Here is a 19573-nt window from a genome sequence, read left to right as displayed (position 1 = left end):
ATTTGAATAACTTATTTTATTTAATGGGATTGGTTGTAAATAACTTTTTCACCGCTGCCAACATACTCGAGGAACTTCACGACTCAGCCAGTTCATCATCTGGTATTTTCATGAGTATAGGCTAAGCTATAAGATTATCTAGAATTCAGATTGAGCTATGGAAGAATCTGGAATCTCAATGACTTCAAGTAGAGCGATGGTGCTTCGTAGAAATGGCCTCTGTGCCACAGCAAATTATGTTCAGGTCTCGACATCCCGTATGGTCTGTACGAACCCCATCATTAAACTGAACTGATCGAGCCGCTTCGGCTGTTATCCATTCCAATATCCTCCCTCATCGCCGACTCCATGTCTAACGTTGGGATCCCCACATGGTTTTCCAGTGATTCCTGTCCAGCGTCCTCCATGTGGCAATCCTCCACATCAAGCCCCTTCTCTTTACAATCGCATCTGTACGTTTGTCTGAACTGGGTAAGGGTTCCTCCTTTCAGAATTTCCAATGCTTGCTGGGCGACGGCGATCTTTGCATATCTGGCGCTGTCCCTCTCCACGCCAACCAGTATCTGGCTATGGATCATCACAGTGGCGAGGATCTTGGGGGGGGTCCCGCTGGCATCATCTGGCATCGATGATGCGGTAATTATATTCTTCGCACATCCCATGTTCTGTTGAAGGAACTTGTGAAGAAAGGTTACTGGATGCTTGTTGGCAAACGTGTCATATAGAGTAATATCCTCAAAGTACCACTTCATATGAAGGTCAAAGAAGCGCTCCACCTCTCCGTAGTTGAAGGACGAGTCGACGAAAATTGCTCCAATATATGCTTCAATGATATCTGGTAAGCATTTTGGAGGGAGCTTGGTATGGAGCCAATAATCGCGGGCGCACTCAGAAGCTAGCTTTCCATGGCGGATGGCGTCTTGCTCCGCCTGCTCACGGGCTTCAGTTATTTCACACACGTACTCTGTGATACTGCCTTGGATAATGGGGTTGAACTGCAGCAACTGCGTATGGAATCCAAGTGCTACGCAAACAGCGCCAAGGAACTGATTAGATACCATCGCCATTTTGTGTTCTGTCAACCATTGTGGGTCTTTGGTCGGAAATCGATGAAAGAGGAAGTTGACACAAGCCATATCAAGCAATGAATCTCCCAGAAATTCAAGTCTCTGATAGTTAGGAACCCGTTCGTATGCAAATGGATATGATGGGTGGGTAAACGCCGAGCGGAGGAGTCGAGGATAGTGAAAGTGGTAATTGTGAGTAATTTCGATTTGCTCAGCAACGTTTCGCTGAGACGCCGTTGAAGCTGCAATCTGATACTTTGGCTTCGTGTAACCCTTGAAGTAATCCTCCCATTTTTCAATGGCATGATCAGTGCTGTAGACAAGTTCTGTGACAGCTCGCACTGCATGGTCCATTGCGTGACCATTAGATGGTGTGAGTAGTGCGGCACCAATTAATGCTTCAGACACATCAGCTATTGTTTTGTCGCCCAACTTGTGCTTCTTGGGAGCTTGAGCAGCTTTGCCCTTCTTGAGAACAAGGCCTTCTGGATACCACGCCCGTCTACAAATTCGTTAGTGAGAAATAGATATACCGATGTCCGAGCTACATACCGATTAAACGCCTGGGAACGAATGAACTCATATAATTTCAGCTGCAAGGCTACGTCCATAAGGTTCTTGTTGCAGATCATTAACATACGCTTGACATGGAAGTCAAACTCATTGCTGTCTGGGTGGAGTGTGTAGAGTGAGATTGACGTCGCCATTTTCAAAAAGCAGTCTCCAAGGAACTCAAGCCGCTCATAATTATTTCCCATGCCTCTCTGAAACTCGACCTGTTCTTCGCCGTGCTCGTCAGTGTTTCGAGTATCTTTCGTCATGCATTCTAGTGCCAAATCCGCTGAAATAGGGAGATGTAGCATGGAGCATGCCTCAACAGCGACGAGATAGGATTCAATGCGGTGAATAATAGCAGGAAATGTGTACGCCATAGCGACAATTCTAGTCGGGAGCTGCAACAATTAGTGTGTGTTATTCCACAAACCTGGAGTACTTACTGCTGATATTGTAAGAGGCTCTGGGACCACATAGCATTTCGTAGGACCTGAATTAGCTGGATCGTCGTGATCATCCAAGAAATTTCGACGAAAAGGAATAACGTCGCCTTCAATAACTGGCTGGGTTTCACTGAACGTCCTCTTACTTCTTGCCACCTTAAACAAGCTGCAGGAATACTCAAGGATGTTCGAGTTATTCTTTCTCGCCAAACGAGTAGCTGTGTTTGGCGGCACGGGGTCCAGTGGCTTATACTCGTGCGTTACTTTCCTCGTCCATATTTTCCGTGACCCGTCGAAAGGGTCCAGAATGTACTTGTCCTCAAAAAAAGACTCTGGCGTTGATTCGTCCCATGTAAGCCACTGATTATCACTGACTGTTTTCAGAATGTCCCACGAAATCAAGTCCGCCGGTAACCTCGTTTGGCTTTCTGCATCTGTGTCGGCGATTGGGACTATAAAATAGGGCATTTTAGCAGAGTCGGATTCGTACTCCTTGCTAAAAATATCTTTGAATATCCTTAGGGTGAAAGTATTAATTAATTCCAGTGTTTCAGAGCTGACTGGCAGACTGCCCACAGCTGTTGACACAGCTGCAGTGTGCTTTCCGCTACCAAAATACAACTGAAACTGTGGAAATGATGGCAATGGCCCACGAGTGAGAAATCCAAGTGGCTGTGAAGGACGATCAAGCTGGCCAGGGTCTTTTAAAGATATAATTGTCAAGAATAGTTCCGATGGTGTTTCACCAGTGGCCCACATAGAAGGCTTCGTACGCATGTCGTAGTCCGTATTGGCTTTGGAGGTTATTGCCAGCTGGGCATTCCGCATCGCTGGGCCTCGATCTTTGAAAGTCGATAACAGATATTCGTCGAGGTGCTTTCCTTTTCTGAGGTTGAGGCAAGCCTCAAATGCCGCAGAGCATTTCGCAACCTGCTTTGTGTTTGCAGGGCGCCCAATCGCACCATGGACCGGCGAGTTCTCTGGAAGTATAACTTCACAAACATATTTCACGCCCATAGCCGTCATCATGTATTCGGGGTGTGGCGTGCTTTCGCTGCTGTGTGGAAGAGACGCCACGAAATTTGCCAGCACACTTAGGCTCATCCTATATGTCAATTTTGCACCCGTCGAAGGTTCTGTATATGTTCGCATTATGTTTCTCTCCTTGGCGAGGAAGTAATCCATATTGTAGTTGTTTCCAGAGAGCAAGCGATCTTCAGGTAACGCCTGACAAAATTCCTTAAGAATGTTTTCATTTCGGCGGACCTCTCTAACAAGAGCATCCTCCACCTTACTACCTCTCTCGATGAAATGAAAATAGACAGAGTTATCTTGTCTCGCCCTACCCCGTGACTGTATATACTGGATGACCGTCGAGTAAAGATCGAATCGAATGACGAGATTGCAGTCTGGAATATCCAGGCCTTCCTCTGCAACAGAAGTTGCAAAGAGGCAATTTATCTCGCCTTGCCTGAACCTCCTTAAGGTGATTACTTGGTTTCGGAAGGATGCTTCGAGGTCTGCCCCATTTCTATTTCGAGTACCGGTCTGTATCAGGCAATTAGCATGGCTGAGGGGCATAGTTGAGAAGTTGAAATAAAATGCAGGGATAATTAGCTGTGCGGATATCTTACCAATGACCCAACCCGGAGGTGTGGAGTGCCTATTTGGGGCCTTGCGAACAAATCTGCCAACAGTTTGGCCGTATACCTCTGCTTGACGAAAACGATACACTTATCGAATGTAGTTCGTTCAAATCGTTCACGAAGTTTGCTGGCGAGCGCTAGTACTTTGGACGAAAGTTGGCTGCGGGATAGCTGTGGAGATGCGAAAACATGCGCCATAATAATCTGTTGTGCACTCTGAAGCTTTTCTTTTCTATTTTCGAGATTGCTCAGAGGTATTGGGTCGATTTGGGCTTGTTTGTGAAAGTTGCTTTCAATCTTTGCCTCCAACCTCTTAACATCTTCCCCAGTGAAGCTAATTAACAACACTCGGTCAGCGATCCAGCTACCCAGGTCAGAACTGGCCGTTACTGCGTATTCCAATGGCTTCGAGCACTCCTTAATCCCACCGACCAATTGATTGACCTTTTTGAACAATTGGCTCTCAGTTGAGGGAGGGAGAGCATTGTAATACGCGACCTCTTCCTTTGTTTTCTTGTTGGTATACTGTAACAAGCTTGCATCAGACGCAGTAGCTATCTGGCTGTGCAATAGTGCCTCGAGCTCTGCTGCCCCCCTTTTTATATTCGTTCTCGCATCAACCGGGGAAGCCGTCATTCCAAAAATTCTAGGAACTAGTGACTGATCAGGCTCGGAGGCATAGAAGTCTTTGATGATCCTGGCATAGGCGTGATTTCGTTTTGCATGGTGGGCTTCATCGAATATGAGCAGGTTGATTTGCTTCATCGTGATAAAGGAGTGGTGCAAGCATTGAAATAGGACTTCGGCAGTACACACTATGACCATGTTCTCGTTGAAATGTTTCTCCCAAAGCTCCTTGCTCCAGAGGTCGCAACCCATATCTCCGCAAAATTGCTCCATTTTGTGGTTCAGGTTGCACTTGAGAACAGCGTATTGTTGAAACACGAGCGCGACTGAGTCCACCAGGAAGAAAGCAATGCGTTTATCGCCTCCATTTTCTCGACGCTCCAGTTCCTCATCGATGACATGGCGTAAGAGTAGGGCGGCGATTAGAGTCTTGCCAGAACCCGTGTCTAGCACTGCAATGGTATTCTGTGTTTTTGCTTTCTCGAAAAGCTCGATCTGGTATTCTCTCGGGCTGGATATAATCTCTTGGCTACCGCTGTCCTTGATTAACCACTTGACGGATTGCTTGTCGTCGCCTTTAGTTTCTGGTGCAGTTGAGCCTTTGGTGGCTTGAAAAATCCGACTCCGGATATATGACTCGCGAACAGACTTCTCATACGACAATTCTTGGTTTTCGCTCGGTGCTGGCGATTCGTCGTCGCTCTCGGTCTCATCATCTCCGTCTTCGTCTTCGATAAGTATGTCTTCTTCTATTCTGGAGACATCCTCAACAAATTCTGTAAGACGCTCTTTGTGAACTGTTGGTGCGCCTGGGTGAAGTCCACGACGACGAAGATCCTCGATCACGGCGTCTGTCGACCTGTTCGCCAACGCTGGCACCATGACTTCAGGAACTTGCATGTTGGAAGCGGTAGCCAGAGAGACTGCAGGAGACGGTGAATCTACCTGTTGAGCTGGGGTTGCAGGTGGATTTGGTGTTGTAGGTGACTTGAGTGTTGTCACTTGAGAAATTTCAATATCAAGATCCATATTGCCCTCACCTGGAGCACCATCGACTCCCCTTTGGCCATGTAGTGGTGCAGATGTACCAGCAGTGTGGAATATTGATCAAAATTGAGTAGCCAAAGAGTAAACAAGGTGAGAGGACTACTTTTGTAGTATAGGTGGGTGAACCCTGGATGGTAAAGGGAATGGGTAAAGAAGGCTCAGATGGGTTGGAAGATGTTATGGGTAACGAAGAGAGAATAGAAAGCGAATATAAAGGGTAAATAAGCCCCGAAAATAGAGAACAAACACGATGTTTCGCTCACGTATGAACTGTAGCAAACGACATTAAGATGAGGACAAACCAAACACCCACGCTGACCTGAAAAATGCCTGAACTCAAATTGAAGTCTCAAGAAGAACAAGCGGGCTTCAAAGGCCCTGGTATACCTAGCTCTGGTTTATAGATTCACCATCATTTATGGTGAATTTGCATATTTGGGAAGGGACGTTATAAAGAAGACGAGCTTGCGTTGGGCAGTAGTGTGCTCAGCTTCACCGCCTTTGCCAAGCCAAGAGTGTTCCAAGCTCAGTCACAGCCTCGCCTCCCCCACTACAAAATATAGAACTGTGTTGTTGCGATTCAGCCTCGTCACATACGAACAGCATGGAGGACCAAAACATTAAATCGCTCTTTGCGCAAGCAGAGAGGAAGAGGCAAGAGATTGAGCAAACTTACGACAGAAACAGTAGGGCATACCATGATAGCCTTGCCACGGCAGTTGGAAGCTACGAAGAGTGCCGCGTACTTACAGACAGGCAGTCCCTGTTCAGCCTCAACGAGATACTCGAGGACATAACTACTGGCGACCTCCCGTGAGTCCATTGATGTGAGGGCTTTATATAGAATACCTGCTGATCAGCCTCACAGATACCTCCTTATAGACTACCATCTCGGCGACCTCTACACGCGTACCTCGAACCCCGACAGAAAGACCGCCCTCACACGAGCACGAGACGCATACGAGCGTTTCCTCAACCGTCTCGATAGCTATGCTGTCCTCTCTGGAAGCTCTAAAAAGCTGAACGATGAATATAACGAGAACCCAACTACCTTTTCCACGATATCAACGACAGACTTCACCGCACGGCGGGCCGCGAAGATCGAAAACTTCAAACTAGAGAAAGACCTGAAGCAGAAGATTGACGTATGTCTTCCAGAACCAACGCCACTTTATACTCTCAATATATGATGCTAACAGGTCTCCAAGTTCCTCTCCCGAAACCCTGCCTACCTCTCCCAAGACGACGATGCAATCCGCGACCTCCACCTGGCCAACATCAGCCTGTCTACCCATAACACATTCCAGAACCTTGAATGCCTCAGCCTCGAGATGTCCGTATTAGCCTCCAAGCCACCCACGCCACCGCCCGGCCCCGAATCCATCGCACGCGACTACCGCGAGCGCACAGGCGCACGCAGTGGTCCTGACTACTCCGACCGTCTTGACCGGCCCATCTCGGAGTTACTAGCTGCGAATAACAGAGCAGGGCCGCTACTGGATAATAGCGGAAAGCCGCTGAAGGTATTTACGTTGACTGGTGGCCGGAAGCAGCTTCAGGATGGGGTCTTCAGGTCGGGGCATAACCTACCGACGATGAGTATCGATGAGTACTTGGAGGAGGAGAGGAAACGTGGAGGAATCATCGAGGGTGGTGGAGAAGCAAGTGGAATTATCGCGGAGCCTGATGAGGATGATTACGAAAAGGGCGAGGCGGAGACTCTGAAAGCGAGAGCGTGGGATGAATATGTGGAGGAGAATCCGAAGGGGGCTGGGAATACGCTCAATAGAGGGTAGAATTTGAGTTTGTAGCTCGAACTTTATCTATGCACCCAGACATATCGTTGCATATCATTCATTTTGTGTGATAGTTGACGCTGACCTCATGAATGTGCAACCCTATCAAGCCTCGTCTCACGGCGAAGACACCCTCGGCCCAATCTCAACCCTTTTCTTAAGGACACTATCCTCAACACCACTCCGTATCTTCCCATCCAACTCCTCCGGATCAAAGTCCGTCCCCAACGGATTCTCCCTAAACAGCTCCCCTTGCATAAACTCCCTCGCCTCATCCGGACTATCAAAATTATCCACCTGCGTCTCAATCTGATTCCCATATCCAGATAATACATCCTCGTCGTCATCCTATGATTCACACACCACGTAGGCAACACCCCAAATGCCTTGCGTTGTTTATACGCCTCCACCAGATTCGCAAGACTCGCGAATGTGAAGGCGACGTGGTGCATCCCCGCCCCCTTGCTGCTGCCTTGCTCAGGTTGGGCGCTGGCATCGGCGATGAAGGCGATGCGGTGGTGCTCATCGTCGTATTGGAGGAATGCGATGATGTCGTTTTGGAAGACGACTGTGGCGCCGAGGAAGAGGGTCCAGAAGTCGATTTGGCGTTGGAGGTTGGCGGTGCGGAAGACGATATGGGCGAGGGAGATGGGGCTGATGACTTTGCTGCTGCTGGCATCGCTGGAGGCGGCCTCAGATTTGGGGGTGGACATGTTAGGGAGCGCGAGATGGAGCTCGATGAGGAGTTGGAGGATATGAGATAAAGTTTAGAGAGTGAGTGGTGGTTAAATCTCTAAACACATCGGTGTCGGCATTGAATAGGGGTGACTCGGTATGCGAACAGAAGCATGCACGGCTGAGTGAGATGGTCCACATCTGTAAAGGGTTTGTATCACCCGATTCCCCCTCGATAGGATCTGGTAAAACCCTATAGGAACGGCGTTCTGCATTAGCGGGCCTGTTTGATGAGAGAGTGAGAACTAGCCCTAGAATCTATCTGGTGCCAATGAAGAATGTTGTTATGCGTTGAGATTCGCTCCGTTTGAGAACTGAGAGACTCACAAAGATGCACTGTAACCTCCCGTGCATTAATAGAAGGTTTCATACTCGGTCTGTATGCACTTTACCTTTGCTTATCAGCTAAAAGTGACTCGAATAGAAACATATTGGGTGATCAAAACGAAGCAGGCCATTGCAACCGCTACATCCAACGTCCTACGCATTGTCACCAAGTTTCTTGCGAGTTACATTAATTACTTTATCAAATATGACAGTGAAAGAACATGATTATTTGCCAGATGCTACCAACGGTTGCCGCTTGGATGTTATCGTTGTTGGCGGCGGCATGGGGCTTATTTGCCAGTATCCAATGTGCTCTATCGGGGCACCATGTTACGGTTATCGAAGCTGCGAAAGCTTGCCGAGGTACGTTGCCGTGAAGGCTGTTTCTTTTCCGGAGTGCTTCTGAGTTTTGATGACACAGTCAAGTTCTCACAATAACTACAGACCGGTGCAGGGATCCAGGTGACTCCCAACTCTTCGACATTATTGAAAAGATGGGGACTACGAGTCCTTCTGGAGTTCCGCAGCGAGGCCAAGTACAATGAACTTCCGGCGTTATTCAGATGGTACGATTCTGTTCAGAGAGCAAAATTATGCCGACAGCTTGAAGAAAAAGTATGGGTCTGATACGTTGAATATCTCTCGGGTGGATGTCCAAAAGGGTCTTTATGATCGAGCCAAGGACCTCGGGGTGGAGTTTCATTTCGGCACTAAAGTTGTTGAGATTGATATGGACGATGGGCGAGTAAATTCAGCAGCTGGGCAAGAGTTTAAAGGTGACCTTGTCATCGGTGCGGATGGGATATGGTCGCGGTGCCGAGAAGTTCTATTGGGGAAACAAGACCACCCTGAAGCAACAGGGGACCTTGTCTACCGCATCATTCTCAACGCAGAAGACGTCCCCGCCGGGGGAACTCAGAGACAAGATTACAAACCCGGAACTTAATATCTGGTTTGGGCCAGACTGTCACGCCGTGCCATATTCTATTCGGAGCGGCAAGGCGCTAGGTCTAGGCCTCGTACGCCCGGACGACCTTCTAGTCGGGTTTCTAAGAAAGAGGGCTCTACCGAAGAAATGAGAGACCTCTTCCGTAATTGGGATCCAATGTCGCTTCACTATTCCAATAGAAGAGGCAACTGCTGATATTTCATAGTTTGGCGCGGTTCCTGGACCACGTCAAAGTCGTCGAGACGTGGAAGTTGATGCATCGTGAGTCTTAGAGCTTGGGGTTACTCTGTGGATGACGAATGCTGATGGCCTGATTAACTCTAGGACAGGAAGTGGAAACGTGGATAAACGATAAAGGAAATTTTGTTCTCATGTAAGATCGAAGATGAGTAGATTTTCTCCTATCGCAGCTAACACCTGAGCAGTGGTGATGCCTCCCATCCAATGATCCCCTATCTAGCCCAAGGAGCCAACTCGGCCATCGAAGATGGAGCTACCATTGGTTTAACCCTCGGCAAGATAACGTCCAAATTGCAGCTCCCTCAAGCCTTGCAGATGTTCCAAGCTATGCGTAAAGCGCGAGGAGAGGCCATAGAATCTAGCCCCTTTGTTTGATATAGGAGATAAATGGACGGGCCGTTTGTCTCCTGTATGTTATATTCCATGTGATAGAAGCTCCTTCTGAATAACATATCTCCTGTCATATCTGATAGCATGAAAAAGGCCAATAGAAGCTCCTTAATTACAAAAATATTCCTCAACGTCCAGTCATGTGCCACTCTATTGATTTGTAGGATAGACTGTGCACCATTGGACCTCAACCCCCAGATTGTGCGGGGAAATCCCGCCCTACTCCATTGAGACAAGCCGAGACAACTAAAAAAGTAGTCGCACGTGCAAAGATTTCTATGGTTGAGTTGAACCAACAAGGTATATATTTTTAACAGGCCAGAGAGGATAAATCAACTCGCCGACGCGATAAATAACGAAGAAAACCTCTCCGAAAAACATAATCTCGAGGCAAGACGAGCGTTCAACACACTCGCAAGTTGTAGGCACTAGTGACGGGTAACTGTTGGGAAGGGATAACCGATAAATCTAGAGTACCTACTCTAGAGTACCTACTCTAGATTTAGATTTATCGGTTATCCCTTCCCGTACCTAGGTAGGTACGGAGTACTGTAGTAGGTGGTGAGGAGGTGGAACCGTTAGACGTCACTGCACACGCGACTCCCGACGGCGACCGAACGTGCCAGGTAGATAAGACAACAAGACAACGGCTTGCGAACGACAATACATACACAGCAAAACGACGACCAAAAATTGAATAAGCACAACGAAAGACCCTGAGCCCAGAAAACCCCAATAAGTGAGGCAGAGCTATTCAACAAGCACACACCGCTCGCAGAGAAACCTACATAATGGCACCAGGACACCCCAAGCCGTAAGTTCACCGCCACCCCGCCTTCAATCCGCCCCTTGCCCCTCGTCCGGGAAACAGAAACCAAAGCTCCAGCTAACCCCCCTTTCCAGGCCGTCCCGCGCACCGCTCGTTATTGCCGCCTTCGGAGGCGCTGCAGCTATCTTCGTCGGCCTGAAATGGCGAGCCGTGTTCGCCCGCAGCGAGGCGGCTAAGGAGCGCAGCGGGGCGGGGGGAGGGAATGTGTATACAGTCCACACGGGACGTAGTGGTGGAGGGATCTAAAGAGTTTTGGCAGTGATTGGGGCTGTTGTGAATATCTGTATCTGATGCATGGGCTGCGCGGGGGGAATACCAGTGGGAGGCAGGTGTGCTGCGAGGATGACACGGGAAGTGAGATGGAATAGTATACTAGGCTGAGTAGTCTAATGGCATCTCTTCTCACAACCTCACGATTTTGTTACTTTTATCAACGACGATGACTGGTATAAATGCAGTTTCTCTAGCTAGATGCTGAAGACCGACTGGTCATAGTACCAAAAGCATGACGTCCCTGTATGGCGTGCCGCCATCAACAGGCCCAGGCGGCTTCCGGCCTTGATGCCATCTCATGGAACACCTTGGCCGCATCTTTCTCACTGCCGCATCCACCATCGCCTAAGCCGCCTCGTTACCATACCTTCTTGTCGCCCCATCTTCTTGTCACTGTGACCAGCGACTCATCACCAAGACCCACCATACTTCCGCCAGCACCAGGGCCGGCGCACACATCAACCCCCTGGACCATAGTCTCTCGAAGGCCCGCCTGTCTCCGTAACACAGGTGCAGAAACCCACAACTGTGCTACCCCTATTTCTCAAGCCATCACACCCCGAAACCACCCGTCGCCCCAACAGCGTATCTAGAATCCTACACCGAAGATGCCAACATCCCGCAGCCCCCCATACACCCCTACTTCTACAGACCCACCCACCCAACCCCCCGATAAGACTGCATTCCCCTATCCCAGCGCGTGATCTAGATACTCATGTTGGCTCAGGTGATTACTCCATCATCGGCGATGGACCACAGCTATGTGCCCGTTCACAGTAGCATGCGATAGCGGAGTGTGGCCAGCCTTGTCTTTTGAGTTGAAGTCAATGTCGGCCCTCTGGAGTAGACGCTTGAGGCTGCCCTCATGACCGTTTCCAGCGGCATACGATAGCGGCGGCCAGCTTTGTCTTGTATGTTGACGTGCACGGCCCTACATCGGAGAATTAACTTGGGGCCGCCCTTGAGCCTGTTCCCCTCGGCATGAAATGGCGGCAACGGGATGTCTATGTTTATTAACTCGTCGTCGAGGCGCTGCACCTATTAAGGAGTAGTAGGAGATTAAGGATGCCCTCATGCCCATTCTTAGCGGCATATGATAGCGGCGTCCGGCAGCCGAGTCTTTCGAGTCGACGTTGGCCCCTTCGCGGAGTAGCAGGTTGAGGCTACTCAGGTCCCCATTCCCAGCGGCATAAGATAACGGCGTCCGGCCAGTGCGAACAATACCCATCATATGAGAGGGTCTTCGGTTCAGGGATATGGCCATGCCATAGATACGGCCATGCGACTTCATAGCCCGGAAAAGGTACCCGAACATCCCGTCGAGACGCACGAGACAGCGGCTGGGTTGGAATCTGACTTCTGGCATGGGCTGATACTATTAAGTGGATTTGTTGTTGTGATTTTGGTTGGATCTGTTGTGGGTGCGGATTATGTGTTATATGGGTATGTACAGGTGTAGTGAGGGTATCCCCGTCCTCGTCGCCGTAAACACCTTCATATCTACCGGAATCATCGGCATCCATCTCCATCCACACCATTGGCCTTCAGCGTCCATCCACATCACCGTTACATCCCACCACGAACAAACCACTATAAAACATGCCAACGCAACACAGTCAGTAATCCTGTCTTTCCCCAGTTCTTTACTTGCACAGTTCCCACACCCGCTCCACCTCAACCACAGCACCACAAAACACACTCAATCCCACGACAATGGATTTACAACAGTCAGCAAGGCTTTCAGGTGTTGGATTCCAAGCCCAGCAGCTTTAAATATACCTTCCCGGCGCCTATGATCCTTGCGCCTGAGGCGACGTTGGCGTACATCTTCTGGGCCGTGAAAGCCGGAAAAATGTTGTCATCAGCAGGTGTTGTTGTCGATAGGTGTTGTTGTCGGTAGGTGTTGTTGTCGACAGATATCGTCTCGTCTCCATCATGGCTCGCTCAGCACTGGCCAGCGGGTATCACGTGACCCTCTTTTACGTGACATGACGGATTTATCAGTAATTGTGTTCTCGGAGGCGGATGTCAATCAGGGATATAGCAGTTGCTATTTTGACCTCGGAGTCGTTAGGTTCTATCCGTTGTGGCGGATGGTCTCTAGGTGGTGTAAGTTATCGGCACTGGACGCCCAAAGTAGCGCCGTAACCAGATTTGATTTAGCATAAGCGGCGATACCCGGCAGAATAGAAGTCGCCATATCGGGCTAGAAGCTTGTTTTCTGCCAAAACCGCTATCGATATGATTTTCTCGAGTTGGCGCCCGAAATAAATGCGACAACCTTGTGGGAATCTCAACAATTATGTCAAAACGTGCACCAGTCGACATCGGAGATGGGCATGATGCCTATCTGAAGCGTCAAAAATTGTCCCATGGATTGAAGACAGTGAATACCCAGCAAGAAATTCAATCTGGGAGACAATTGCAGCAATTGCTGAGTTTCGATCAGGATCTAGCAAGAGGAAAGCATGGTACGTATTTCTGGATATATTTTAATTCGTTTGGCAGACCTTAAATGCTCTGACGGCGGTATCTCCCATCACTATATTATTTCATGGCTCCGTCAATACTTAAAATACCATCCTAACAACCGACAGGAATTCAATCCTTCAAAGCTTTCCTTGATGGCCTCCTAGGTGAGGAGCAATCCGACCGCCTTTCTATTCTCCAAGAATATCTTCAAGCACAAATTACGACAGACGAAGAGGATAAAGCTGCAGTATATCTATCGGATATCATGCAAACATGGAGCTTCGCAGCCCAATCCAACAACGATTCGCTCCTCTCCGCGGTACCTGCTGTCTTAGCCCTCCTGTTCAAAATAATATCGACCAAACTCGAGCTCGTGCCATATGGCCTTCGACTGGGCCGAACGTTGCTGCAGAAGCGACAATTGGAACTGATTTCCCGTGGAACGACAACCAATAAATCAAAGGATTTTGTTATCTCGCCCGCACTGCGATTATTAAGAGAAGTTGCGATATTTGACGGAGGCGCACTTGCGAGCCAGCTTTTCCGTATCCGAGATTTGAGCTTGAAAGGGTTACCCCGAAACCTTGGAATTAGGTATTCCGGAGAAGGTCTGGAAGAACGTAGGAAACCCTCGGTGCGAACGAATTCCCTTCGCCTCTTCCTTTCTCTGGTCAAGTTTCTTCCCACGGACGCCAGGAAGGAACTATTAAGGCAACGGGATATTGTTTCAGGAGCAACGCGAGATATCAACCGCGACCCTCCGCATGTTATTGTGGAATTTTTGGACACGACTAGAGTTCATGTACTTCAAGATGATGCCCTCCCTTGCGACGCCAAATCTAAGCTTTTGAACGCAGTCAACCTCGGACGGATTGCCCAACTGTATGGATATGCCTTTGAAGGCGATGAAGCATCGGAAAATGAGAAACCTATCGATTTTCTGGTTAACGAGTGGCTTGTTCTAGCCTGCACTTCCCCAGACATGGGGTTGCTTTACCGCCAAAGTGGCTTCTATCCGAAAGACGCCAACGCAGATGACACTGGCAGACGTGCTGGCCCCGAAAGACATGTCGATATTGGCCTGGATAGCCTCGATTGGGCTAGCCGATATAATGGCAAAGTCACCGTCCGCAATTCCGTGTTGTCTGAGTTCATACAAACCCTGCGGCCTTGGGCAAGCACCAATCAATCAAACCTCTTACTTGCTATATTTAAAGTTGCTCCTGAACTGGTGGCACACTACTTTTTCAACAAGCAGAGCTTTCCATTCGACCCGAAAGCCACATCGACATGGATGGGATACTCGGCATTTCTCTTCTCCGTACTCCAACTTCCAGTCCCAAAATTCTTTGGACATCTGGAACGATACGCAAGAACCCCACCACCATCATCGATCGTTATTGAAAGCATATTACCTCAACCAGCCAACCAGAAAATCCTCACGCGATGTTTGGGCCAAAAGGATCCTCTCATCACCTTTTTCGTGGTCCGTCTGCTGACAGTTGCTTTTGAAAAGCTCCAAAAGATTCTATCTATGTATCGCGAGGCTTCTGAGATGTCTCCTCTTTGGAATGAGGCAGCCATTAACCTCAAGGATGAATTCTGCAGAAGATGCCCTGCTATGAAAGATGCTATTAGCTCTTTCAGAAGTATTGATGATTCTGAAATTGCTCAAAAACAAGCTGCCAGTAGGCTATTGGTCATGTACTATGAAGTCGTACCCCAGGCGGCGTTAGAATCCAAATTTGATGTATCCACGCCCTTATCAAAGGCATTACAACTACTGGAATCAGAAGAGATCTCGCCGGAAGATAAATCTCAGCGGGTGATGGAAGTCGAGAATCTTTTCCGAATCGCTCATTGTTCGCCAGGAATGAGATGGTTCAACAAATCGGAAGGCCTATCAATTTCTCCATTCACGTCCATGCTTCGTCTACTTGCCGAAGCTTCTTCAGATATGCCACTGCTAAAGATGAGGTCTATTGTGGATTCCTTGGTTAAAGAGAATGGAATTTTACAGTCACAGACCGAATTATCGTCAGTTGATGCCCTTATTGCTTCTACCAAGGCATCGATTGAAGATGAAGACTCTGGGCTGGTCTTCGAGTTTGTTGACAACTGTACTCTCCGATGCTCATCAACCCCCATCAAGTATATTGATGCTCTAGAGCAGGAGTATGCTGCTGTCTCCAAAGGTGACGAAACCAGCATACAGAGTCTTCCAGTCAGCCTTCTCCATTTTTCTGTTGCAGAGCAGTACCCATTTGTGGTTAAAACTGCCGACACAGCTAAGATTGCCGCCGTTTCATCGTTTATTTCGCAGTACTTGGCAGCTTCTTTGAAAATTTCCGAAGACAAGAAGGTTTTGAAGTCCATCACCAAATCCCTCTCAGCTGCCTCATCGCCTTACCCGAAGATACAGAAAGTTATCGACCGCTCTAGGAAACTCGTCGACTCTATCGATATCCCAGGATGTTTCCCCATAGTGGCCCCGGCGCCCAAAAAGACCATGAGCGCTTCGGCTGTCACAGACACCCAAAAGCTTCAAATTACTGCTACACTCTCGGCCGTGTCACTACCAGACCTAGACGACCGCACGCCTCTGTCACGATGGCCGAGCAAAGAAATTGAGTTTCTAATCGACGAAGGCCAGATTGCCTCCCTTATTCACCTCCTCAGCTCTCCGACCCTTTCCGCCCGTGTCGAAGCTCTCACCGCCCTTAGCAAGATCAACCACACGCTGAAGTCTTCCAGCTACCCGGAGAAAGAACCACTCTGGCTGCTTCTCTGTGAACTTCTCGAGACAGTGAGGCCCATCGTCAACGTCAAACCTGTGCCGTGCACGATTACGGTCTTCGCCGCATCAGCTTTGCGGGTGCTCATTGACCCCCTCCATGTTTTGTACGCGAAAGTGAACAGCTTCTTGACACTAGGCCCAAGCTGGGAGGCAGACAAACTACCTCTTGTTCATGCTGTAATTTCTAGCCCACCGACTCTGGATGATGCGCGCTATACGGAGCTTATTTGGCTCCTTTCTTACCTGCTATCGTCTCTCATGACTACAGAGGAGTTGGCGATCTTTCACAAAAGGCGGGTGTTTGAGAAGGCTCTAGGTATCTATAGCAACGTATACATGGCCGATAACCTACGCGAAAAGATTCTACAAATTGTCTGGAGAGCGACGGAAATCGAAGGGGGATCCGAAACACTTCTCACGAGATTCGGCGTGGTTAGCTGGTTGAAGGCACAAGTTGCCCTGGAGGGCAAGAAAGGACTTACTGCGCAGATACTCTTAGAACGACTTGTGAATACATGTAGCGAGGAAAGGTTAAAGGGGTGGAGTGGGCAGAGTCCCCAGGAGATCATTGATGGCTTAGTTTCCCAAAAATAGATTGCCTATGTATGTTAGTTTAGCGGCAGATCTCACGATAATTCACGCGGAGCATACCTACACGATGTGGTTGATTGGTTGAGTCTCGTTGAAAATACGAATCTCACGGAACATTTAATAACACAGTATAAGTCAAGTCGAATGCCTAATGTTAACGCGCTGCTCTTCGGGTTTTACACCCGGACAGTGATGCAAGGCGGAGTTGAACATGCGTGAAGTGTTTCCCTATTTGCCTCGTTGCTGGATAGCAATTTTAACTTGGTTTTAACGCTGATGTCTTTAGACGACTAGTAGTTCACTGCTACAGTGCAGAAGTGTTAAACGTCCTGAAGGGGAACGTCTGGCATTGTAGTTAGAAACCCCCTCTCCATCCTACTCCGCCCAAGTTTGTTTTTGATTTCACGTCTCCCTTCCCACAGAAGCACCCTGCAGGTACCCTGGATCTATACACCACTCTTCTTTCAACAGCCCTTTTAATATTTCTGTTCTGTTGCGTATTCGCAGATGAGCCACCATGAGTTCCAAAAGCGGCTCATACCCGCCCCTCGATCTGAGGGTTCTCAAGTCCCAAAACACCAAGAGGATTTCATACTACTATGATGAGGACGTAGCCAACCACTACTATCGCGAAGATCATCCTATGGAGCCACAACGAATCAAGATGACACACAGTCTTATCATGCACACCGGGATATACAAGAAACTATCTATTCTTGTAGGCGTCAACTATCAAAGGCTCTAGCAACATGCTGACGCCTATTAAAGCGTGCAAAGCCTGCGACTGCAGATGAGATGAAGAACTTCCATGCCGACGAATACGTCGACTTCTTGGAGAGAGTAACGCCAGAAACCGTGCTCCCACCCCCCGAAGAGTGTTTTGGCCTTGGTGAGAACGACTGTCCAGCTTTTGAAGAAGTCTTTAGATTCAGCGCCATCTCTGCTGCAGGAAGCTTGGAAGGAGCTGCGAAACTTGGTCTGAACAACTGCGATATTGCAATCAACTGGGCTGGCGGACTTCATCATGCCATGAAATCACAAGCATCTGGATTTTGTTACATTAATGGTAAATTTGTGGATCCAATGCTCTTTGATCATATTAGCTTACGAGGTGCTAGATATCGTGCTAGGTATCTTGGAGCTGCTCCGCCACTATCCGCGTGTTCTTTACATTGACATCGATGTCCATCACGGAGACGCAGTTGAAACCGCGTTTTTGACGACTGATCGCGTCATGACGGCCAGTTTTCACCAATATAGTCCCAGTGCTGGCTTTTTCCCTCAGACAGGGTCACTGAGTGATGTTGGCCGCGGAGAAGGCCGGAACTTTTCAGTCAATTTCCCTCTTAGTAAAGGCATTGACGATGCCTCTTACAAAGGAATTTTTGAGCCAGTGATTGAAGAAATCATGGCTCGTTTTTGCCCCTCAGTCATTGTTCTTCAGTGTGGTGCGGACAGCCTCAACCAGGACAAGCTTGGCGGGCTCAATCTGAGTATGCGGGGCCATGCAAACTGCATTGAGTTTGTAAAACGGCTCTCTGTTCCGACCCTGGTGCTGGGTGGTGGCGGGTACACTATCCGCAATGTTGCCCGAACCTGGGCATACGAAACAGGTGTTCTCGTGGGGACCGACCTTCAACCCTCAGATCTTCCTGTGAACGATGAATATTACGAAGTAAGTTTGCGAAAGCCTCCTTAGGAAACATCGATGACGCAGCTAATTGCAGATATAGTACTATGCGCCAGACTATAAACTCGATGTCTGTGCAGCAGCAGATAAGAAGAACCAGAACACTGTTCGGGTTCTTGAACAAACTAAAATCAGAATCTTTGAGAACCTTCGAAACATCGCCGGCCCCCCATCTGTTCAGATACAAGACGTCCCTCGGTCATCGCTTGCTTTTTGGGTAGCTCCAGAGGCGGAGGACGCACGCAAGGACGCGGATGAGGTTGACTATCCTGATGTCCGATATACTGTCTATCGGCTCAATCGTCAGGTTCATAGGGGCGAGGAGCTGACTGATAGCGATGATGAAGATGGCATCACATATGCCATGTCTAGGCGTAGACAAAAAGACACTCCAACGAAAACTCCCCGTAACTATCGCGATGGCAAAGATGTAGAGCAAGGTACATATGGAAGGGTCGCACTCAGGTCAGACACTCAAAGACTTGGAATACTGGAACAAATGGTGAGGGTGGAACAGCATGCTAACAAGGTATCGCCAACAAAAAGATTAACAGATACCAACGTCGGCTCTGCCGCCGATAGTCCCACACGCGCAAAAGCGCGGCCTAGGGATCCAGCAGATGACCCCAGGTGTGAGTGCTGTAAGGTTGGGAAAACAAAGTGTGATAAAGCGAGGCCATTCTGTAGTACGTGTGTTCGGAGGAACAGACAGGATCGCTGCCTTTATCGCCGTTTGGATGGCACCATTGGCCCAGATCCCGAGGCAGAGGCTGCGCTGGCTCTTTGTAGATTGCCATTGCAAGGACGAAGTTAGACTAGATCTCCAGTTGGGAATCCTAATAAATAGTAAAATTTCGTGTGGGAATAAGAAGACAAATTACTGGCTTTACAACTTATGAAGCTAAGAACTTACATTAATACTATCGTTGCTAGAAACTGTAAGAATTATCGTTTACTGATAATGAATGGCGGTTTGTTTGTGAAGGAGAAGGTCGATTAATATTGTGGAGATGTGATGTTGATTTATGCTTGGACCCGGATGGGACGGGAGGATCTTTTGCTGGGGTATATTACTGGTTTGACGACATTGGTGAAGGGG

At 48.6% G+C, this 19573-nt stretch overlaps 8 protein-coding genes across 8 annotated transcripts; 5 read left to right on the top strand and 3 right to left on the bottom strand.

The window, feature by feature from the left end:
* Positions 1-99: 99 nt before the first annotated feature.
* DCL1 (Dicer-like protein 1) lies at positions 100-5800 on the bottom strand. Its single transcript, XM_024466198.1, has 4 exons — positions 3700-5800; positions 2066-3613; positions 1620-2020; positions 100-1569 (listed from the first exon to the last, which is right to left on the bottom strand). Exons 1-4 carry the CDS (start codon positions 5365-5367, stop codon positions 282-284), a joined length of 4905 nt encoding a protein of 1634 aa, XP_024326466.1. The 5' UTR covers positions 5368-5800; the 3' UTR covers positions 100-281.
* A 45-nt stretch (positions 5801-5845) lies between these two features.
* VC83_02536 (uncharacterized protein) lies at positions 5846-7181 on the top strand (the record flags this gene model as incomplete). Its single annotated transcript, XM_024466197.1, has 3 exons — positions 5846-6198; positions 6254-6530; positions 6594-7181. The coding sequence occupies exons 1-3, from the start codon at positions 5990-5992 to the stop codon at positions 7179-7181; spliced, it is 1074 nt and encodes a 357-aa protein (XP_024326467.1). The 5' UTR covers positions 5846-5989.
* Positions 7182-7298: 117 nt separating this feature from the next.
* VC83_02535 (uncharacterized protein) lies at positions 7299-7894 on the bottom strand (the record flags this gene model as incomplete). Its single annotated transcript, XM_024466196.1, has 2 exons — positions 7299-7461; positions 7545-7894. The coding sequence occupies 2 exons, from the start codon at positions 7892-7894 to the stop codon at positions 7299-7301; spliced, it is 513 nt and encodes a 170-aa protein (XP_024326468.1).
* Positions 7895-8460: 566 nt separating this feature from the next.
* On the top strand, positions 8461-9807 carry VC83_02534 (uncharacterized protein; the record flags this gene model as incomplete). Its single annotated transcript, XM_024466195.1, has 6 exons — positions 8461-8606; positions 8688-8779; positions 8826-9056; positions 9398-9453; positions 9517-9565; positions 9618-9807. Exons 1-6 carry the CDS (start codon positions 8571-8573, stop codon positions 9805-9807), a joined length of 654 nt encoding a protein of 217 aa, XP_024326469.1. The 5' UTR covers positions 8461-8570.
* An 806-nt stretch (positions 9808-10613) lies between these two features.
* On the top strand, positions 10614-10897 carry VC83_02533 (uncharacterized protein; the record flags this gene model as incomplete). The annotated part of the gene is made up of 2 exons (XM_024466194.1): positions 10614-10636; positions 10726-10897. The coding sequence occupies 2 exons, from the start codon at positions 10614-10616 to the stop codon at positions 10895-10897; spliced, it is 195 nt and encodes a 64-aa protein (XP_024326470.1).
* A 693-nt stretch (positions 10898-11590) lies between these two features.
* Positions 11591-16932, top strand: VC83_02531 (uncharacterized protein). The gene is made up of 2 exons (XM_024466192.1): positions 11591-13395; positions 13522-16932. The coding sequence occupies exons 1-2, from the start codon at positions 13227-13229 to the stop codon at positions 16785-16787; spliced, it is 3435 nt and encodes a 1144-aa protein (XP_024326472.1). The 5' UTR covers positions 11591-13226; the 3' UTR covers positions 16788-16932.
* VC83_02532 (uncharacterized protein) lies at positions 11696-12290 on the bottom strand (the record flags this gene model as incomplete). The annotated part of the gene is made up of 2 exons (XM_024466193.1): positions 11696-11928; positions 11963-12290. The coding sequence occupies 2 exons, from the start codon at positions 12288-12290 to the stop codon at positions 11696-11698; spliced, it is 561 nt and encodes a 186-aa protein (XP_024326471.1).
* A 369-nt stretch (positions 16933-17301) lies between the features above and the next one.
* Positions 17302-19293, top strand: RPD3_1 (histone deacetylase; the record flags this gene model as incomplete). Its single annotated transcript, XM_024466191.1, has 6 exons — positions 17302-17502; positions 17553-17850; positions 17903-18459; positions 18518-18976; positions 19029-19106; positions 19264-19293. The coding sequence occupies 6 exons, from the start codon at positions 17302-17304 to the stop codon at positions 19291-19293; spliced, it is 1623 nt and encodes a 540-aa protein (XP_024326473.1).
* Positions 19294-19573: the final 280 nt, after the last annotated feature.

Source organism: Pseudogymnoascus destructans (assembly GCF_001641265.1).
Source record: "Pseudogymnoascus destructans isolate 20631-21 unplaced genomic scaffold scaffold_5, whole genome shotgun sequence".
Taxonomy (NCBI): Eukaryota; Fungi; Ascomycota; class Leotiomycetes; order Thelebolales; family Thelebolaceae; genus Pseudogymnoascus; species Pseudogymnoascus destructans.
Note: the sequence above shows the minus strand (reverse complement) of the source record. Positions and strands in the feature narration are given on the sequence as shown.

Bases quoted from the DNA above. Each gene is read 5' to 3' on its own strand.
- DCL1 (XM_024466198.1), bottom strand. From the start codon at position 5,367: ATGGATCTTGATATTGAAATTTCTCAAGTGACAACACTCAAGTCACCT. The intron at 3,614-3,699 runs GTAAGATATCCG...TGCCTGATACAG, and splicing joins ACCTCCGGGTTGGGTCATTG to ACCGGTACTCGAAATAGAAA. The intron at 1,570-1,619 runs GTATGTAGCTCG...ACGAATTTGTAG, and splicing joins CGTTCCCAGGCGTTTAATCG to ACGGGCGTGGTATCCAGAAG.
- VC83_02531 (XM_024466192.1), top strand. From the start codon at position 13,227: ATGTCAAAACGTGCACCAGTCGACATCGGAGATGGGCATGATGCCTAT. The intron at 13,396-13,521 runs GTACGTATTTCT...AACAACCGACAG, and splicing joins TCTAGCAAGAGGAAAGCATG to GAATTCAATCCTTCAAAGCT.